The sequence below is a fragment of the Pholcus phalangioides genome, unplaced genomic scaffold, assembly GCF_987345545.1.
Source record: "Pholcus phalangioides strain wild (caught in Gottingen) unplaced genomic scaffold, Ppha-v1.0 ptg000017l_1, whole genome shotgun sequence".
NCBI lineage: Eukaryota > Metazoa > Arthropoda > Arachnida > Araneae > Pholcidae > Pholcus > Pholcus phalangioides.
Window position 1 is genome coordinate 30769066 of NW_028301610.1, and position 22772 is coordinate 30791837.

Below are 22772 nucleotides of genomic sequence, written 5' to 3' on the forward strand. Positions count from 1 at the left end.
AAAAAAAACCAGCCAGGTTATTGAACAACTGAATCCTCTCATTAATATTAAAACTGAAATAAGTAGCTCATAACTCATAGATTTATTTTTGGGTTACAGCAATGCTGGATCTGGATGGTGGCAATAGAAGTTACGTGTTTAGTTTAGGACATTACAAATATTTTTACAGTATATCATTGCTTGGCACGTAATTGAGCAATGTTCAGAACTAAAAACATTAGCTAAGAACATGGTATATTTAATCAGTTGTAGTGTGAGCAAAATGTTGGCATGCAATATATAACTTGGTTAATATAATGCACAGAGGAACGCCAACAAGGCTCTCCATCAATAGCAATCAGAGATCACAACTTTAACCTTTGTAATTGTTTCTTCTGTCCTGTACCAAGCCAAATTTCTTGCAATCTCATATCTTCAAACTTTAGAATCATCTATTTCAATATAGAAACCAAAAGTTATAGGCCGGTGCCAAAAGTGGAATAGTGACGAGTTCTTAACGGATAAAGCCACACGTGCAACCAAGCGAACAGGCTTTGACCACAGGCGGATTTGACATAATACATTAGGTCTCCCTCCCTTCTGCATGCACCTTTTCTGGTATGCTTTGAAATTAAATCTTTTACTGTTCTAAAATATGTTTGTTGAATCATTATGGGTATACCAGTAAAATAAAAGATGTTTTCTAATTTCCAGCTTTTAGCTTTTGGGTCATACACTTGGTACGATGGAGAGATTATTCAACCTAGTATATCTTCTCTTACTCATTTATTTTACCACTTCTTCCACAACTCTCACCATAAAATACAAGGCATTAAGAAATGTAGTCATCTTTTTGTTGACTATCTTTATCACTACCTTCATGTACTTGTCCACTTCTTCATTGCCATATTCAGAATGTAATCAAAGCTTACACTGTGTAATGCTGTCAACAAAGTTTTTATTCCATTGTTACAGACTGAATACATAAAAAGGTGGAAATCCTGGCATTTCTATCACTGATTGAAATCCTACTAGGTGTCTTTTGGTTCAACTCAAAGCTGTCTTCATCCTTTTAAAGTTCTGATTTCATGCCCTTTGAGTTGTAATTTCATTTTTGAAAGTATTAGAAATGGCCAAACCTGGGAAATAGCAAAGAGGTAGGGAATGAAAGCAATATTGTTTCTCCTAAGAAGCTGCTGCACTTTGTTGCTGTGGTGAAGCCTATGTCTATTTGTAGCCCACAAAATGCATGTTCTTTTGCTTGACCTGATTCTGAGATGGTGAACATGAGTTTTAAGGTCAGAATTTACTGTTCATCCCCCTGAAATAGACTATTAATACTATTGAAACACTATTCTTCAACCAAAATTATTTGTTTTGTAAATCAAATTGTTTTAATATTCAAATTTGGTGGTTATTCGCAATCATTAACTTTTTTCAAAAAATAAAATTTCCCTAATAAAAGATCTTTTTTTGCAGATGTGCGTTCTTTCTGCACTACTCCAAAATCAAGATTTAGTAAAAATATGGTGCCAAACATTTCTAGGTTTTCAAGTTCATATTTTATAGAAGAAAATCAAGATGATGTTCCAGAAATAACATGGGAATTTGATTCACCAAAAACTGAAAAAGGTATCTAAAAGTCACCAGGAAAAGATCACTGTAATTTTTTCCTTTGTTTCCAGAGTTTTTGTGTTCTTTGGAAGAATTTTTAATTATTTAATCTTATTTTCCTCTCACTAACTGCATTTTCGTGACTACTAACCTGCGTTCAAAGACAGCATATCTATGGCATAAATTCACATTATTTTCTACAAGATTACACACGCGCCTTTGCGAAGAATCGAAAAGGGGATTGATATATTAATCATTTAAATCACCAAAATTTTTCGGAGATCGTTGGGAAAAAACGGGATCTGTAAAAACTCCATCTAAAATATCAATAGTTTTGTCATCTAGCCACTATGCGGTCGTGTGGTTATCATTGGCGGTTGCCGATCGTGACAATTTCACATCGAGAAAATTATCAAGTGAGCCGCTCCTGAGACATCCGTTGTTGTTTTAAATAAATTCTGAAATGAATTTAAATGTGTGTATTTTCTTATTACATTACCTTATTTTCTGTTATGTTATTTTGGGTGTGAATGGTTCCGCAGGAGAAAATGGAGTTTTGCCCAGCAATGTAACAAGATAATGAACAAATAAAAAAAGGTGTCTGATACGGACACTCACATTCCAACATGTATCAATTCGTTAGAAGTTCCGCAGAGGAATATGGACGAGGTAAATGTGTGGTTTAGTAGTAGCCAATGTTCAGGAGATGAGTCAGAGAGGCCCTAATTCCTGCCTTGCCCAGGACCTCCTCGTGTCTAGGTCGGGCTCTGGCTATCTATCATTTATCTTTCAAATCACCATTGTTACTGCGATATTATTTAGGTCCAAATTTGAAAAAAATTAATTTTGCATAATTTCAAATGCAGGACTCGCTTCTTTCTTGATTAAAACTGGCAAGCTTCAACAGGAGAGGAATCATTTCAATTGATCATTTTCTTTTACATATAATTCTGAATGAATCTCACTGAATATTAACCATTGTTTTATGAACATATCAGAAATCTTGTTACATTGCAAGGAATTTTAACTTTCAGCTCAAACATTGAAAGAAAAATTTCAGATGAAACCACGCAAATTAAATGTAAAAATAAAATAATTCTTCTCAATAAAAAAATTCTTTGTGAGAGATATGATTGATATAATTGAGTAATACTCTATCTGTATACTACTATACTTAGTAATGAGTCAATTTTGAATTGAGTTGAATCAATCTTAGGTTGTGCGAAAATGCATCGTTTTCTTTCAAGGAAAAACACTACATAAGTCAACGTAAAAAATTTTCAATTAAAAAAATATATATTTTTTACTAAACCGACACCATCGTGAGGAGAAATGTATCCGATGCTGAAGGAGTATGTATCCCCTATCCATATATTCCTTGGAATATTCGGAGGAGAAGTGGTGCTTATTTTCGAAGATAGTACCAAAATTTTACTTTTATCCTTATATTGTCATAATCAGTGCAGATACGGATAGCGTTCTTGACAAGCATGAATAGATAGTACTGCCCAAGTGTCATACTCAAGTCATGAAAATCAGTCAATATAAAAGGATTTAGTTAACATCAAAATTTTGAAAAAGAAAAAATTATTTTACTTACACACAATGTGGATTCAATAAACATCTTCCGCATTAGTTTCATTTCTTTTCAGACACCATCGAAATTACAAGTACAAATACTAAGGCCACAACAGGCAAATTGCCCAACGAGGTGGCTAAAATTTATCTCTATGTTTGAACCATTCGTTGTGTCAAAAGCACTTTCGATATATGACCTTTTAACACAAGAATTCAATATTACTCATCTGTAGTTCATATTTTGACACTTCCACACAGATGTTATCATTGGGTTTGAGTAATTCATGAACGTGCACAAATTCATTAAAAAATGTTTCCATTATGGCAGTGTTCCTCAAAGTGAACGTCGTGGCTCCTAGGGGCGTCGCCAACATCAGGGGCATCGCAACGAGCTGTTGACCATTGATGTTTGCATCTGTCTGTGCATAAATGCGGTTCTTTTATGAATGCACAAAGCTACTGTACTTTTTCTGAAAGTCGCAGATAATAACCATTACTAGGAGCCTAGGGTGAAGGGAGCTGTGGATGACAAAAGTTTTACGACCACTGCATACAGCGATGACGATGAATGTCATTATGTATAAAAAACATCATACAGAAAGACCATAGCCGTAGGTGAATGAACAGTTATGCTAAAATCATGACCACTTCCCCCCCACACACACACACACACATCCTGCCGCAGGGCTAGGCTCTTTGCCAGTCCACTGCTGTAGTGAATTTATAATGTGAAAAAAAAATTATGTGAATCGTCTCAGGCCCTGAAACCAGAACCAACCCCAACTTTGTGGAGGGGGGGGGGCATGACTCCAATAATGAATTAGTCATTAGCAAAACCAGTCCCAGGGAGATGCTGGACCTCTTATCCCCAGATGGTGTTGAAATCTGCGACAGTAAGCTTTATTGATCAATTACAATTACAATACATCTGAAATGTATAGCGCATATTCAAAGGGGAAAAAACACTTTAGCTCTGTTTCCTTAACAGATGAAACGAGTACAACTACTATGTACAATATTCTTGAGTTTTTTGCCCATAGGCACAGATATTTACGAATTCTCCCTTGGAAAAAGGGTCTGAGTTTTCGAAAACTTAGTTTTTCCTCTCATCCTCCTATTGCACCCTTATGTCCACTCATAGCCCCTCAATCGTGTCTGAAGCTGGTATCCCCCCCCACCCCCGAAGAGTCTGATCACCCACTTTGGGAAACACAACCAAAACAGAACTGAGTGCCACGCATTAACCATAAGACAAAACTATTTACAGAATAATAAAATACATACAGAATACAATAATAATATACAAATACATAATAATATACAGAATAATAAAATTTGCAATAGCAAATGAATAATGGTTGATAAAGAATCTCAAAACATATCATCGACCAGACCAAGAATTGATATCAAAGTGCCAAAAACAAATAAAACACTATTCAAAAAAAGTTTTAGTTACACTTCTTTAAAAATATTGAATCTATATCAAGCTACTAATCATACTAATATTAGGTCAAACTATAATATTTTTTGTTTGGCAAAGTGTATTGTTTTTGAAACACTAAATACAATAAAAATATTTGCGTTAAAGGGTTTTATCATTTGACAATGCTCATGTATAATTTTCAAGGATATGAATATTTTTCAAAAATATATTTTTTTAACAATTTGTATGACTATTAATTATCAAAGAGTGAAGAGATCATACTATAAACACAATATAATTGTTTTAATTGGTAATTTTTAGTGGAATATTTTTTGTGACATGAAATTTATTGTGTGCATATATGTGTGTAAATGTATACTGTATATGTAAATAGAATGTGCTCTGCGGGGCCCCGTATGTACTCTCCAGGGGCTTTGTGGCCACTTCAGAGAAAAAACAGTAAATTTGGGGAAAAAATTTTAAACGTTTTTCAATAGTAAAAATGAATCATTAACTTTGATGAATAAGTTAAAAAAATAAGCCTACGGGGCTCTGCCATAGAAATTTTTCATCGAAAAGGGCTCAGCGAGTCAAAAAAGGTGGAGAACCCCTGCTCTAAACTAGAGATGTATTTACGTAGGGGGAGGGGGAGCAAATGGCAAGTTTGGATGGGAAAAAAATGCTGATGATAGGTCAAAACATTATACTCGAACAGGGAAGGGTGGCAAAATTTGCGTAGCTCACAGGCAGCAAAACTGTATCTCTGTTTTAAATGCACAGTAAACTAAAAAGTTTTAGAGAAAGTAATTTTCATATATACCTCCTTTGTAATTTTCTCATGAAATATTTCTTTCTTAGATCTTCAAGAAGCTGCTAAAAGTATGACCATTGATCATTTATTGGCCAATTTAAATAAATTTTGTGAGGTGAGAATTTCTTTTTTTAGATATACTGGTTTCCATGAGTTGCATTTTGCATTGACAACACAAACATGAAAATTTCAATGAGCAGGGGAGGGGGTAGGCATTATCTGCCTGCAGTGCAAATTTATTTATTATTTATACAATAATGTTGGCCAAGGCCTAAACATGAGAATGCGGTTGATGGTGACAGAAAAAAAGTTTTATATTTTTCAAAAATATATATATGAATGGCATGGGGGAATCATGACAGTAGAGGGGAGCGAGTTCCAGTTAGAAATGGTATGTGGAAAAAAACTAAATTTAAAGCAGTCGGTAGAAGTGGAGATTGGGTTTATCTTAAGTGGTAATCAATAATAAGAAGATATATGTTGGCTTGGAGATAATACCTGTGGTATTGAAATTTAAATGTCCATGGAGAATTTTAAAAAGCATAATGCTTTTTAAAATTAAAATTAAAAAAGACGGTGAGTACTTAGAGGGAGAAGATTAAGTTCAAGTTCAGAGACAGAAACATGGGAGGACCAACTGTCATAGATAAAGTAGGCAGATTTATTTTGTATTGATTCCAGCTTCTCTATTGCTAGCAGTGTAGGGGTCCCAAATTTTGGAGTCATAGGAAAGGATTGGAAAAATATAGGTTTGATAACAGAGGAGTCTACCATCGCAAGTAGTGTGTTTAAGGTTGCGGCGAAGAAAAAAAGTTTATTGAGACATTTTTGATAGATATAATCAATGTATGACATGAATGTCGCTCTCCACTTGTTAATACAAGATATACAGAAGACTGGATGTTGTGAAGATATTTATTATTTGAGATGTTAATTTTTTAAGGAAGGAAAAAACTCATCTCTGCCTCTACCGGGAGTCGAACCCGGGTCCCTCGATTGCCGGACGAGTGCTCTGACCACTAAGCTACAGAGGAGATAGAGATTTCCCTTCGCTAGAGCGTATATATGTCGAACGGAACCGTGCAATGGACGGCGAAACCGATCAGATAATAGCTCATGGACGACGAGCCACCAGAGGGCTCCTGGTTGCTCGTCGTATAATAACAGCGAGGTATTTATATTGAGAAACCTGGGATATGTGGTGGAGTTATTGATAGAGTATGAAAATTCAAAAGGTGAGAATTTACGGGAAATTCTCATGAGAACCGTTTTAGAGATGTTGAGAGGCATTTGCCATGTAGAGCACCATTGGGAGATGGAATTGAGATTGCATTGGAGAAGTTCTTGGTCTGACTCGTGATTTATGGTGCGGTAGATTATGCAATCATCAGCAAAAAGTCTAGTGGTACAGTTGAGGGTTTCAGGGAGGTTGTTAATAAACAATTAAGAATAAAAGTGGGGAAATTACTGATCCCTGCTGGGTCCCAGAATTTATGGGGGCCGATAGAGAGTTGTGGTCTTTGAAGTGGACATATTGTTTGTGATATTTTAAGAAGGCTTCCAACCAATTAAGCAATTGAACATTTAAGCAGAGTGTAGAAAATCTAAGTAGTAATTTATAGTGGGGAACTTTGCCATATGCTTTTGAGAAATCTAAGAAAATTATGTCAGTTTAAGTTTTTATCGACGGCTCCAGAGAGGTCATGGATGAACAGGGCCTATTGAGAGAAGGTGGAGAGGGAATGTCTAAAACCATGCTGATTAGGGAAGAAAAATTTTATGGAGTCAAGATGGGTGTGGATTTCCTTTGCTATGATGTGTTCAAGAATCTTACAGCAAGATGAAGTGATTGCAATAGGTCTGAAATTGAGAGGATCGGTAAGAGGACCAGATTTGGGAATTGTGTGGGGGGGGGGGGTCAGCTGATTTGGAAGTTCCAAAACTTAAAGGGATTGGATTTGAGATAATTTGGTAAAGAGTAAGAAAGATATTTAATTTTTTGAAAAGAAATGAGGTCTTTAAGGTTTTGGGTGTAGGCAGAAATTGCAGATTTAAGTGAGTGGGATTTTTTTACTTTGTATTTGATAGTGGTACAGCGAATTTTTCTCTTTAAATGGACGATATCTCTATTGATCATGGGTTGTAAATGTACTTAGATGAGACATTCTTACTGGGAACTGTAGCTAAGCATTTCAGGATTGTCGATTTGAAAGTGACGCACAAGGTATGAATGTTGTTGCAGGAGGAAAGCGATAAGAAATCGGAGAAGTGGGAACAAAGAATATTTCGCATCAGGGGATAGTTGGCCTTATTAAAATTTGGTTTGGTAGCTAGTTTGTAGGAGGGAATAGATTGCTGAAGGGAAAAATCAATGAAGGGGATTTTGTGGTCCGAGCAACCCTCGAAGATAGAGGTGTGAAGAACTGGGATTCAATTATAAGTGGCAATGACATCCAGGATTGAACTGGAGTGAAATGTAATTTGAGTTGGTTCTAAAACAGATTGGGCAATGTATCTACAATTATAATTGCATGCAGATGGAAAATAGGAGACTCATAATACTGTCTCTGTGTTCTTGAGCATTTATGGTTCCATATGGCGACGTATAAAGGTAAGTTTGGTCACCTAAAGCAGTGTTGCTCAATTTTTTTTTGAAGCGCGACCTCCGTTGACGAAAAAATTTCATTGCGACCCCACTCCAAATGCTGTCCGGGACACTTCGATTTTTTGCAAGTAAATGTTATGTCCCGAAAGCCCTTTTCAGAATGCTTGTTTCAATTTTTATCAAGCGATATTGACTTCCAAAGATATTCAACTTTTTAAATATGGTATAAATATTTCCTTTGTTTTGATGTAGCTACTTTGTGTCCCTTATGCATGATGGAAGTGTAGCGAGGTGTATGGTCCTTGATTTTTGTATACAGGGTGATTAAGAAAGAATCATACGATTTCAAAATGATTCTACACTTGAAATTGACCATTAACAAAAATTATTCATAAAACGTAGACACATTTCCGCTGTATATTCACATATTATGTATCATTCTATGCTGGGTTTTTAATTTTCATGAAATATGCAATTTTTTGAAATTGGGTGATTCTCTCCAAAAGTCACCCTGTAAAAGTACTAACTTGATATTGTCCGCTGCATGCCAGAAGCACAAATGTACAATTTTTTTTTTAATCAGCTGTTTGAATACTTTTTGCCATTACAGTTGTTCCTGACACGCGAATGTGTATCCCTAGAGTTCAGTAGTAACTTCCACATGGGTAGAGTAAATATTGTACAAGTAGAATTTAATACAATTATATTGTATGATGATATATAGTAATTAGCTTAGCTAAATAAAGGCATTCTTTAGTTTTAACATACATTAAAATAAAAATAAGTCGTACACTACTGACCGGATACGTCTCTCCATGCATCCCTGCACGTTCAGGTATTCAACTCTTCCCAGATATGAATGCAACAAGAATCACTGTGACATTCTTGAATTTCCTCTTTTTGACCAAAATTTAGTCTAATTATTATAATTGTCTTGCTGCTCAAGTTTTGGGAACCAATGTATTAGATATGTAGGAATCTTTTTTTTCTATTGATAAAATAAGATTATTATTATTTCTTTACATATCAGCTTGATATAAACTGAAGAGCCAAAAAAACTGGTAAGACAAACAATAGGTAAGAAGTTTCATAGTGGGAGCGTTGGACCAGCCGAGCTGTTAATTAACTTACAACGGAATATATTGCTGCTTGAGACTGAAGTGTCATTTTGAAGCACAGTTGTGATTAAATACAGCTCCCAAATCACTGAACATGCAAATGAGGCGTAACGCGCATATGTCCCTATCAGCATTCTCAAGCGGCAACCTCAGAAAACAGATTCCTTTCCAGTTAAAGTAAACTGAAGAGCCAAAAAAAACTGGTACAGGCATGCGTATGCAAATCAAGAGATATGGAACCAATCAGAGTACGGCACTGCGGTCGGCAACGCCTATATAACACAATAAGTGTCTGGCATAGTTGTTAGATCGGTTACTACTGCTACAATGGCAGGTTATCGAGATTTAAGTGAGTTTGAACGTGGTGTTATAGTCAGCGCACGAGAGATGGGACATAGCATCTCCGAGGTAGCGTGGAAATTTGGATTTTCACGTACGACTATTTCACGAGTGTACCGTGAATATTGGGAATCCGGTAAAAAATTAAATTTACGACATCACTGCGGCCGGAAAAAGATCATGCAAGAACGGGACCAACGACGACTGACGAGAATCATTAAACATGACAGACGTGCAACCCTTCCGCAAATTGCTGCAGATTTCAATGCTGGGCCATCAACAAGTGTCAGCGTGCGAACCATTCAACGAAACATCATCGATATGGGCTTTCGGAGCCGAAGGCCCACTCGTGTACCCTTGATGACTGCACGACACAAAGCTTTACTCCTTGCCTGGGCCTGACAACACTGACATTGGACTGTTGAGGACTGGAAACACGTTGCCTGGTCTGATGACTCTGTTCCAATTGCTTCCAGCTGATGGACGTGTACGAGTATGGAGACAACCTCATGAATCCATGGACCCTACATGTCAACAGGGGACTGTTCAAGCTGGTGGAGGCTCTGTGATGGTATGGATGGGGCGTGTGCAGTTGGCGTGATATGGGACCCCTGATACGTCTAGATACGACTCTGACAGGTGACAGGTACGTAAGCATCCTGTCTGATCACCTGCACCCATTCATGTCCATTGTGCATTCCAACGGACTTGGACAATTTCAGCAGGACAATGTGACAACCCACACGTCCAGAATTGCTACAAAGTGGCTCCAGGAACACTCTTCTGACCCCAGACATGAACATTATTGAACATATCTGGGATGCCTTACAACGTGCTGTTCAGAAGAGATCTCCACCCCCTCTTACTCCTACAGATTTATGGACAGCCCTGCAGGATTCATGGTGTCAATTACCTCCAGCACTACTTCAGACATTAGTCGAGTCTATGCCACGTCGTGTTGCGGCACTTCTGCGGGGACCCTACACGATATTAGGCAGGTGTACCAGTTTATTTGGCTCTTCAGTGTATGTAGGGTGGATAAAAATTTTCTTGACTGTTTTGAGAGTTGGTTTATTTTTCTCATGCAAGAGATGCTAATGAATGGATTGATGTGAAATTCGAAAATCTATTTTTTTCCACATGCACTTAAGATATTCAACATCATGTGACTACAATACATGATGCTTTGCATCCGTAAAGGATCCATAATGTCATCCATAAATAAATGCAAAGTTTAAAATAAAAATGCAATGGGGCAAAACACTAATTTTATTGTAGAATTGAAACAAGCACTATTTTTTTCTGTTGTTGGATGATGAATAAATTTCAAAACTATGAAGAGTATTGAAACTTTTACTCAAAATGCAAAAGGCCTATGCCAGGGCTTGATAAATTGCACAAAAATCTAGTTGCCAGAAAAGTTTTTTGGGAGCTAGAATTTTTTTACCATGAGAAAAAATGGATCTGAAATATTTCTTTCAACTTTTTTCCAAAGCATAGTTACCCGCTTCATGTTGGTAGATATGCCTATATAAATTCCCTGAAAACTGAAAACTGTGTGTTCTTTACTCCAATTTAGTAACTACACATAGAAAATTTCAGGCACCAATACCAACTTTTTAGTCCCCATGGCAACTTAATGCCAATTCGTCCTTGGGGTGATATTGCCCACTTTGGGAAATGCTGCTATATATCATCCCTAGTTAATCAAGGTTCTGCTGTACTGTAATAAGTGCTTTATGAAAAATAATCAGCTTTTTTTCAGGACAATTATAATTGAAGTTCTGATCCCAAAATGCTGTAAAATAAGAACTACTGGTGAAAGTGACTTTCTTGAATATACGTGAAGCAATGGGATTTTGTTTGGCTAAGGAAAAAACAAAAATGTATCTATGATACATAATGCTGTACGCAACCCATGGTATAATATCTGTTTTGTTCAACCACATCATTGCTGCACTTCAACAGCATCGTTGTGAGAGCCAGGGCTGGACAAATCTATTGCTGAACATGCCGGGGCATGTAAAAACCATACTGGGCATGTGTGTATTTTTTTCAATCACATGCCTGCCGCGGCCATGTAAAAACAAAAAGGTAAATCACTTTTCATGTTTTGATTATCATCGCACTGATGCAAGGTCAGTCATTTTGTTTTATCATTTTTACAGTTGATTTGCTACATCAACTGTATGGGTGCATAACAAGGCACATATGGGGTTTTTATGACGTTTAAGTAGAACGTTTATGTTTCCATGAATTATGAAATCGCGTGATGCTAGTTAAATTGTTATTTTACCTTGACTGGCTATCATTTCCATCCATTCTGCAAGCAAATTTTGCCCTTGTTGGATGCGTACAGTACCATCTATTTCACATTTTTATTTCTTTTCCTTCTCCAAACAAAATTCCATTACTTCAAGAATATTTATGCAAATTTTCAAGTCATTCTGACCAGTTCTTATTTTACAATGTTTTGAAATCAGAACTTGAGGTATAATCACCTGTATATCATAAATCATTGCTAACTAATCTGCATTAGTTAGCAATTCTCGTAAAACATCTCTATTATATGATTAATAATAACATTAAGAATTCTCAGTCTCAAAAATAATTCCCGAAGTTAAGCTATAAAATGATTGAATTTCTAAAGTTGGTTTTTGTTAAAATGTAAGAAATATTTTGAGATTAATTAATGTGGAAATAATGTTAATTACATTAATAAACATTTTATTTCAGTTGTTAAATGTTTGGATGATCTTTCTAAATGTTATTTAAATAAAAAAAAACTTGGTTTTTAGTTTTTTTACTGATCCTACTTCTGGCTCATTCCTGTGAAAAGGTGATTTAAATTTGCACAGAGGTACAATAGTTTGTTAAATTGCTCATTTGACACTGCTATAAAAATAAAAGCTTTGCGCGAAAGCTTGTTTCAAAGTGATACATAGTGTGATGCACACACAACTTAAAAGTGTTTATCGCATAAATTACATTTTTATCAAACAAATTCAAAAATAAATGTAGGATATACAGTCGAATCCCATTATAACATATGCCAAGAGACCGGAGGAATCACTTCGTTAAAACGAAATTGCAGTTTAAAGGAATTCCAGGTTACCTAGCATTGTTCCTATGTAAACTTATTTGGGAGATTAGAAAAGTGTTTGTTAAAACGAGATTTTCGCTATAACGGTATTCGACTGTATTTATGAATCAGGGTTTATATGATTTTGCTGTTTTTGTTCTTGGAAATCCCTACTCATATGAAGTTCTAGAAATGTATTACCATTGGTATAGATATTAGTCTTAGTAATATTAATATTACCAATCAAATCCCATTTCATCCATACATTCTAAGTTATATTTAAAATTTGAAACCTTGCAGGATGATTCAAAATGCAATTCTCAGAGCTCACCTTTGGCTATAGAAAGAAGCAGAAAAAACAGTAAGAAACTAATATTAGGAACTCCAGAAAGCACAATAAAAGAGAAATCACCAGTGATTAAGAATGGAGACTTTCTTTTACCATCACCAATTGCTCCTATGAAACTTCAGAGGTGAGTACTGCTTACAATGGCGACCATTCTCTTGCAGAAATCTTCATACAATAATTTTAACAGCTGACTGATATGAAGATTAATTTAGGAAAGAAAGAAAATTCAACTGTCCTTGAATCGAATCCACGTCCTCTCACTTTCTGGGTGAGCACCATAGACCACTAGACCAGGGTTTTCCAACTAGGGTTCTGTAAGAGCTTTTTTGGGGTTCCACGGAATCAAAAGTGACAGAACCCCGATTTTTCTTGTTACTGTTTCACCTGAAGCAATTTTTATAACACGACTTCCTCAGAATTAGTATTCTTGAATCTCAAGACCTATGTGGACTTCATGAGGGTCTTCCTGAGGATGCAGAACTTTTAAATTGTTTCTTTGCATTCTGTGCCCCCCCCCCTCCTCCCTTCTTTCTGATGTCCAATTGAGCTTTATGATGTTGGATTCTTATCGCTATCTGAAGAACAAATCCTAAATAGCAATCGTGAAACAGAGGAAAGGAAAAGCTTCACTTTCTAACTTGCCCAAAGTCATTTTTCCCACTCTACAGATACTTTACCACAACTGGAACCCCGTTTATACGACGTTCAAGAGGCCGCGTTAAAATGTTGTATATGGGTGAAAATCGTACAGCTGGAACTTCGCTGAAAATGATCCCTCTCCCACCTCATAGACCTCAAAGAAAATATCATAAAAATTCAATGATTTTAATTGCATTTTGTTTGTTATATAATAATCAATCTTTAGAATAGTTACCCACCAACATTAAATTTTTCAAAATCATATTATAAATTACTTAACTGTAATTTGCATTACACCTCCGTTGCTTAAATCTTGAGTATTCTTATATTGATCTTCTGAATATTTGAAAGAAAAAAACATAATTTTTCACTTTTTCAAGAAATATATATATATATATATATATTTTTGGTTTTGTTTTCCATAGCTAAAAGCAATGCAGATAATGAATCGAATCTAGCTCTTTAAAAGTGGCCTAAAAGAAAAAAACCGAAATCCTGGACATTAGTGTTTCTCAAACCATGCGTCGCGGCTCTCATGGGCATCGTGGCTAGCTGTCGACATTGTTGATTGCCTGTTTAAAAATACCCCCTTCAAAGCACTGGAGACTGGACTATTCTGGGCAGGGATGCAACTTGGGGGTTCTAACTAGGGGGGGTCTGGTATCCTGGGCGCCGGACCAGACGGAGTGCAAATTTCACCCTTTAGCCTCTCCTTCAACATTAACAGGGATGCCAAAATGTGTGCTTGCCCCAGCTGACTAAATATCGAGTAGCGGCCTTGATACTGTTTCTCTGTCAACAATCAGTCAATTAGTCAATCATCAAAGTTTAAGGCTTTTGAGTTGATGATATGCAATGAAAAACTATTATCACGACACATTTTTGTAATTCATAATTACATAGAAATGATAATTTTTCGAGCATTTTGAGTTTGAGTTGAAATGAAAACGTCGAGTAATTTAAGTTTTTTCTGCTCATAAATGTCTTGTTGTCTCCTTTTTTGCTCCCGTCCTCGTCTGTGAGGGACTATGGAAATGCATTGACATTGAACTGCATTTTTTTTCTTCCAGTTATTCTTTTGTTTAATGTTGAATGAAGAGTGTAAGGGAAATTTCCCACGTGTGACCATTGTATGTGGGTGAGTTTACCGAAAATTTCAAGATTCCGCACCCCAGTAACACATGATGGCACTCAATGTCCAATTAGTGCTGGTCATGTAATATCATGTGAGAAGTAAACATTTAGCATGTTCAAGAAAAAAAAACATGGGGTCAATTGCTAAAAACTGACCTTCCTTCCACTTCGTGTTTTATGTTTTTGTTCAAGTTGGATTTTTTCACTTGTCTGAGACCATGATTTCAGTTTGTGTGCTGAAATCTGAATTATTTAATCTTCATATTTATTATAGCTGGTGTTGGTTTGGTGCACTGAACCGGGGGGGTTTTCTCTTTCTCTTCCTTTGATCTCTTGTTCTATATTTCGGGGGTTGAGAACATATTCCAAAATTCACATTGAACTGGGTGACCAAGTACAGCGTGTAGTAATTTTTTTTCCTTTGTTCTGTATTTTGTTATTAATATTATTTACTTATAATTAAAGAATATTTCATGACAAAATTAACATTTTTTCTAAAACAATGAAATAGCCAAATATTATGAAAAATAATTCTGTCCCTTAAAATATGGGTCATATGGTCATACTATGTTTTACACAAATATATATTTTTTTAGACACTTGTTATCTACTATAAGTTTCAATTCTTATCCCGCAGAGTGAATGCGGACTTTTGGAACACTCTGTATATTGAAGAAATATTAAAAATTTGTTAAGGGTTCGGCGCGAGCTTTCGTGTTGGAAAACCCTGCACTGGACTACAAAGGCAACGGACATCTCAATCTTTCATTAGAGCTGGTGTGCACTGAACAGACTACATAGATGGTCTGACCTAACTGAGACGAAAGCTCGCAACTTATCTGAGATGTTCATTGCCTTTGTAATCTAGTGGTGTAGGGTGCTCACCCGGAAAGTGGGAGGACGTGCATTCGATTCCCCGCAAGCAGTTGAATTTTCTTTTTCCTAAATTCATCTTTGCATCAGCCAGCTGTTAAAAACCTTCATATGGATAGCGGAGAGTGACATCATCCTAGGAGAAATCTTGATCATGTTCAAAAATCTAGTTGTTCCACACTTTACTGTCATCTGGTACTGGTAAAGTTGCTATGCAGCCAAAATACTTGAAAGTACCAATGTCCAAAAATGTATGTGAGGGATGTTATAGGATTTAAAAAAAAGTGGTGGTTTGAAGTATCATTAGTAGATAGAGTTAAAGTAGTAAAGCTATTTTCCAATGTCACGAGACAGCATGATTAAACATTGTCTTGGAAAGAAATATTAAATGCCCTTTTTTGAAATTCTAGGTATTTCATATGATATAGTGCATCAGAGGGCATCACTAATGTCATCATTATTACTTCACCAAACACCAACTCTGGCATTATCACGATATTGCAAATTTACTGCCATTAACGAGTTGAGTTGAAAATTAAGACAATATCTATCGGTGGTTGCTTCAAGCTCGTTAATGGAAATATCTTATCTACATTCCTCCTTGGGTTTGAACTTGGGATCATGACAGCAACCTTTTCACTGTGCCAGATAAACATCTTACCTCCACACCACTCTGGTACTGATGTTGTCAGATCAATACTATAACTATGGGCATCTTTTTTTTTCAGCCACCTTATTGGGCTATTTGCCTGTTGTAGCCTTTGTGTTTGCATTTATACAGGGTGGTTATAAATAAATGGACACTATACTCAGACGTATATAGCAGCCATTCTGATGGAAGTATTTTGATAAAACTTGGTATGTAGTATATGTAGACCACGGGGAAAAGAAACTGAAGTTGAACTATTTTTTTATTCAATAAAAAAGTCATTCAGTTTTTGACCACCAGATGGAAAAGTGCCGCTTTTTATCAGTTATCTTTTTCCCATGGTCAAAATAATTCATATACAAAGTTTCAATAAAATACGTCCACCACAACGGGCATTTTATATAGGTCAGAGTAGTGTCAGTATAATTAAAATAAAACTACCCTGACCTATGTAGCGCCTGTTGTGGTGGACGTATTTCATTGAAACTTGGTATATAAATTATTTGGACCATGGGAAAACGATAGCTTCAGCCTCAGCTTCAAAATATACAAAAAGAGAAAAACTTGATGAAAAAAAAATTAACATTAACCTGTTAGTATTAAGAGCGCACAAGCGCATGCAAATAAATTGAACTCGTTAGATGTTATATTTTTTTTCTGTTTATATATATCTTGTTTTTCCGAAGACGAGAGGTTGTTATGATGATCTGTTACGCACGGATGTTTTTCATCAAATAAATGTTGAATGTTTTCTTTAACCACCACCTCATAACCGAAGTCCTGATAATTATCAAAAAGTTCTTTTGGTATTTTTTCTATGGTATGATATTGGTCTATTCCATAGTCTCCCAAACTTTTTGTTCCATCGCCTCTTCTTCAGAATTTTTTTTCTCTCATCGCCCCCAACTCAAATAAACCCATAGGATCCTATGTTAAATTAGTAGGTTCTGTCGCCCCCCTCCCCTGGACCATTCCATCACCAACCGGGTGAGCGATATGCTCATTTTGGGAAACTGGTCTATTCCGTACTTTGTGAAAGTGATAATACCCAAATGGTGGTATTGTCCGTGATTTTAATAAGCGGCATCTACTGTATATAAATTTCATAATTTTTTTGATAACATAAAGTATAATTTCAAAAAAGAGATTGACCTAAAAATTATTTTGGTTGCATGTTTTTTTTCTTATCACAGAAGACGTCGAAAAAAAGCACGTCCAGAAAAAACTGCAGAAGTGCTACAGATTCTCCAGTCTTTGTCTGGTGAAGGTGATTATTTTCCTGCAGGCTTTTGTTTTCCAAATTTTTCATTTTCATAACTATATGACATACACTTTTATCATATGATAAACAAACAATAGACAAGAATAGTTTTTGATATTTTTTCTGTGCTGAGAAATCTGTGAAATGTTGTGGATGTCTATTTAATTATACAGTAATATCCCAAAGTTACATGATAGGTGTGGCTGATGCAACCACACAAGTCAGACACAATTTATCATGCAAATACATATAAATATTACTTAATTGGAACTAAAATTTGTAAAAAAAAACACCTATCCCTTTTGGTAAAAATTACAATAAAAAAACTTTGGTTATTCTTGGCAACATATTGAATGTAAAAGAAAAGAGAAGTTATCTTGATACTGGTGACTTCATGAAACCAACCTAACTTGCCTTTTGTCTACAATCCAGTCCTTAAAAATAATGTATTTCCCAAAATCTCAGTAAACTAACGCCGTGTGTAGTATGTTTTGATAACACCTTAGTTCATTGTAAGAAATAAGCTGCTTATGTTTGAAGGCAAGAAAACAATGGTTGAAATAAATTGAGAGTTGTAGATCAGAGGCATTCTCATAAATGAACATCACATTAAACAGGTTTTTTTTAAAAACTGGCACTAATGTTAGACTTTAGGCATGAAACTGCCTCCTGTTGTAAAAATGGCAGATACCATATAATGAATTTGAATATCCTCTTGCAACGTTTGAAACTTTCTGGTACACCATAGCTAGTTTACAAGTTAATTCATTTTTTTTTCAACACAATGTGGACACTATATACTACCATATTTTCGAATAATTCATAGAGCACTTCAATGATGTTCAACTCACACACAGTTACTTTCAACAAGATTCAGCAACTTGCCACATGTCCAAAGTGTCTGTGAAACTGGTTGAGAGCTTTTCCCACTGTGTCATGTCCAAAGGGTTGTGCCCCAGGCTTCAGTAGCCCCAATTTCTTTCTTTGGGGTTTTCTGAAGGAAAGAGTGTACACAAGCAAATCTCACACATTACAAGATTTGAAGAACATCATTTCTGCTGCGATCAGTTTAACCACAGAAGGTATGCTGTAATGTGTGAAGGAGGAAATAAAACATTGAGTGGCTGCATGCTTTCAAGAAAATGGGGCCCTCTTCAAACAATTGCTCTGATCACAAGTAATGGCACTCAAATGTACAGTGCACACTCCAGTATCTTTTGTAATACTCTTCATTTTGTGGGGGCCAGTTCTCTATGAATCTCCCTGTACCTCCAAATAGCAATGTAGAATTAATAAGTATTACTAACATAATTTATTTAATGTTTTATTGATCATGACATTCATTCCTTCATGTATCATTAATGGTGTTTTCATGTTATCAAGTTTTTTTGTGATCAACACTTTTCGTGACATTTGTATATTAGACATGCTACCCTCAGTTTCAAAAGTTAAAACATATTCCAAATCAGAATTCTTACTTGGTTATGACTTTATAATCTATATTATATAATGCAATAAGTTGATGGTTGTGTTTGAAATTGAGGGATGTAAATTTTTCTCAAAAGTCATGTAACTCTGAGTTTGTGTGTATTGGGCTGTTGTGTACGCATTTTCTAAGGTCCTTAAATCATTTATATCACAAAGAATATCTGTAGCTTTCATTTCCTTTCATATCTAAAAAATAGTCTCCATATGGATAAATAACTGTAAACAATTATTGCCCATATGGATAAATTTCTTATAGAATTTTCAAAACAGTTGATTGACATCACTCAAATGTGTTACATCAAATTTAATACTTTTAACTTGTTTTATTTTTTTCCATAGAGAAGCATGATACTGAAAAAGAAAATGAAAGGTAAGAATTTTTTTTTGTGGAACAACTGCAATCAAATCTTGACTAATATAATAGGAGTCATTTCATCTGTAGTACATTTTTTAGTTTTAGCTAAAACTATACTCCAGTAATAATCTCAAATAATAGTTCAATTTCCATCAAAATTCAGTTAAAGAAATAAAAAAATTAAATTTACACAGTAGTGATAATCAAATAAAATTAGAATTTAAAAAACTACACTCATGTCCATAAATTAAGGATAATTCAGAATCACACGGAAATCGAAATCTAAAGTAAAAATTTCACCTGTAGAATTATCACACACATCTGCAAGAATGATATGCAAATTTCAGGAAGCCACCAGATGATGCCGATAGTGTGTCACAATGACGAGAGTGTAAGGGGGGGTATATAAGGAATGGTGGCAAGGAAGTAAAATTGTTCACAAGAGTTCTGTAAGGCGCTCAGTGCCATAAGCGAATAGTTATGACACCGAGGACGCGTGTGGATGATTTTTTACGTGGTAGAATTATCGGCCGCCTGGAATGTGGGCGTACTCAGATGGAAGTATCCGAGGAACTTGGAATTGCCCAAAGTGTCATCTCTAGGCTTTGGCAACGATTCCAAGATAACGGAAATGTCAGTAGACGTTACAGTACAGGTCGCCCCCGAGTTACAACGCCGAATGAAGACCGGTATTTTGCAATAACTGCCAAAAGAAGCAGACGGAGCACAGCATCCGACCTGTCTCGTCAGCTATCTGCAGCCACGGGTACCTCAGTTTCAAGGCAAACCGTGTACAGACGTTTGGGAGATATTGGTCTATATGCTCGCAGGCCTGTCAGATGTGTTCCGCTCACGGCAACTCACTGTCGGCAGCGATTAGCCTGGAGTAGAGAACATGCAATGTGGACATCGTCACAGTAGGCTTGTGTGATGTTTTCAGACGAGTCCAGGTTTAGCTTGCAGTCTGATTCACGTCGGACTTTCATATGGAGAACGCCAGGTACCCGTTACCACCAAGACAACATCATTGAACGACGCCATTACGGTGGTGCAGCATTGCTCGTTTGGGGTGGAATTATACTGGGTTCCAGAACAGATCTGCATGTTCAAACCGGAACCATGAAAGCCCAAATTTATCGGGACATCATTCTGGAACAACATGTACGTTTGTTTAGGGGTGCCATGGGCGCAGAATTTGTGTTTATGGATGACAACGCCCGTCCTCACCGAGCAAACATCTTAAACAAATGCCTTGAATCTGAGGATATAACCCGTATGGAATGAATGGCCAGCATTCTCACCTGACTTGAATCCGATAGAGCATGTGTGGGACATGCTTGACCGACGAGTTGCAGCCCATCAACCGCCTCCTACATGTGTACCGGAACTTCGGAGAGCATTGCTTGCTGAGTGGAGTGATCTTCCCCAAGATCAGATCGATAATTTGATACTCAGCATGCCTAGGCATTGTATGGACTGTATTTCATTGCATGGGAGACATGCAATGTATTAACCATCATACCAACCATGTAATAGTAAGTTTTTGTAAAGGAGATATTTTTTACAATTGCTCCAGGGAGCAAAAATCGTAGTTTTTATGAATGGTATCATACATACACCATCGTTTTTGTTCTTTATCTTTTGTTTAATAAATGGGCTTTATGAATAAGTACCGTTTGTTTTGTTTCTGAACCTTTATTTGCCGGAGCTGGCATTATCCTTAATTTATGGACATGAGTGTATTAAGATTACCAAGACACAAAAAGAGTTTTAAAAAAAAGTTAATTTTTTAAATATTTTAAATTAATGTCTATTGTATTAATTTCTAACTAATGAAAGTAGGCCACAGTATCCACCAAAATATAGGTAAATGGTAAAAATTGCCCTATCTTAGAGTCAGGCCCCCTAGGTAAAAAATTTTTTTTTCAGGCTGCTGTACTGTAAGTTTGTGGTGTACAAACACACACATACATGAAATAATAAGATTTGTCACAGATCCTTTGACTGAAGGCATACACTCTGCCCATGGCAGAAAAACTGCCTATAATTGAGCAATGAGCTTATTCTAAACATTGTATGAACAGTTTCCAATTTTCTACGAACATTTTTGGGGATAATTTCACATGAGTGACAACTTAAGCAGAGTGGAAGATCCATCATCAAAAGTTTAATTACATAAGAACACCATAGAGGACAATCCAATTTTTAAAAAGTTGCGTGGTGAGAGTAACATGTTATCCAGGTAATCTGCTAACTAGATTTGACCATATATTTATCACCTCCCTTCAACTAATAAACAACTGTAGAAGTCGTTTTTTTTTTTCCTTTTTTTTCAATTTATGACATTATTGCCAGTTTCTGAATTTTGCTCTTGAATGAAGTTAATGAATTTCGCAAAACATTTCAAATGCAATTTTCATTATGCAAAACCAATCAAAAAATTAATATCAACTAATGATCAATGTATTTTTATGTATTTAGAGGAAAATCCACACGCATGATTCTCTCTCAAGACTCTCACATTGGTTCGCAATATGGAAAGTTTGAACCTAATATGCAGAAATGTGTGTCAGAAATCCAATCACATTCAAATTATAGCCAGAGGAAAAATGTTTGTGATGTAGATTCAATAGAAGAAATATGGGGGGAAGATGCTACTAGTGATGATAGTTTGATTGTCAAGGCTACGCAAGAAGTAGAAAACTGCATACATGGTTCTATACATGAATCTCCTCTTAGTCAAACTACATGTTCCTATATTCCAGAGACATATCATTCAAAAGGTGATGGAATTTCTGCTTCCATTTTACAAAGTTCATCAGTCAAGACAATTCAAGATTGTATTGCTTCTAATAATGTTACAATTTCATGTTCTTGTATGCATTCACATGTGGCTGAAAACATGGACGTGGATACTGGTAATCCAAAAAGCAATGTAGTTGAGATGTCTTACCTTGGTTGTTCTGACTGGGATTCAGCATTAGACAATGATGAAGATTGGTATAATGATGTGATCAACAGTTCATGTGATAAACCTAAGAAAATTCTGCCAGATAAGCTTTGTGCTATTACTGTAAATAGTCCATGCAGTGACCACCAAAGTTCCAGCAATAAAGTAGATGAGCCATGTGAAGAAAATTCTGCGATACCAATGAACATTGTATCACGTATGAAACCTTTTTCTCAAAGAATAAGCTGCATGGATGCCAATAACTCTGTTTCTACTCGGGAAGTTTGTGATACTCAATCAAATTCACAGTCTGATATATTTTTTGATGCGAAAAGTTTTCCTAAAGAAAAAGATCCAAACATTGATGTTGAAACTGAATTTTTTGTTGAAGATGATTTATTGGATGATCCTGAAGTTCTCACATGGTTGGATGAAGTTGAATGTAAGCATGCTTTTAAAAAGTTTGAACTAACTAGCTATTAACCATATGACGATAACTTACGAGTGATATTTTTTACCTGATAT

The 22772-nt window shown here is 35.9% G+C and overlaps 1 protein-coding gene across 4 annotated transcripts in view; it reads left to right on the forward strand.

Moving 5' to 3' along the window:
- Positions 1–22772, forward strand: part of LOC149072888 (uncharacterized) — a 29316-nt gene that overhangs the window by 5683 nt on the left and 861 nt on the right. For all 4 annotated transcript variants that reach the window (XM_089246309.1, XM_089246308.1, XM_089246307.1 and 1 more), the window contains exons 3-8: positions 1459–1611; positions 5453–5520; positions 12850–13022; positions 17387–17460; positions 19282–19312; positions 21779–22689. In XM_089246309.1, the coding sequence (XP_089102435.1) occupies positions 1459–1611; positions 5453–5520; positions 12850–13022; positions 17387–17460; positions 19282–19312; positions 21779–22689 (1410 nt within the window). The remainder of the gene's footprint in view (positions 1–1458; positions 1612–5452; positions 5521–12849; positions 13023–17386; positions 17461–19281; positions 19313–21778; positions 22690–22772) is intronic.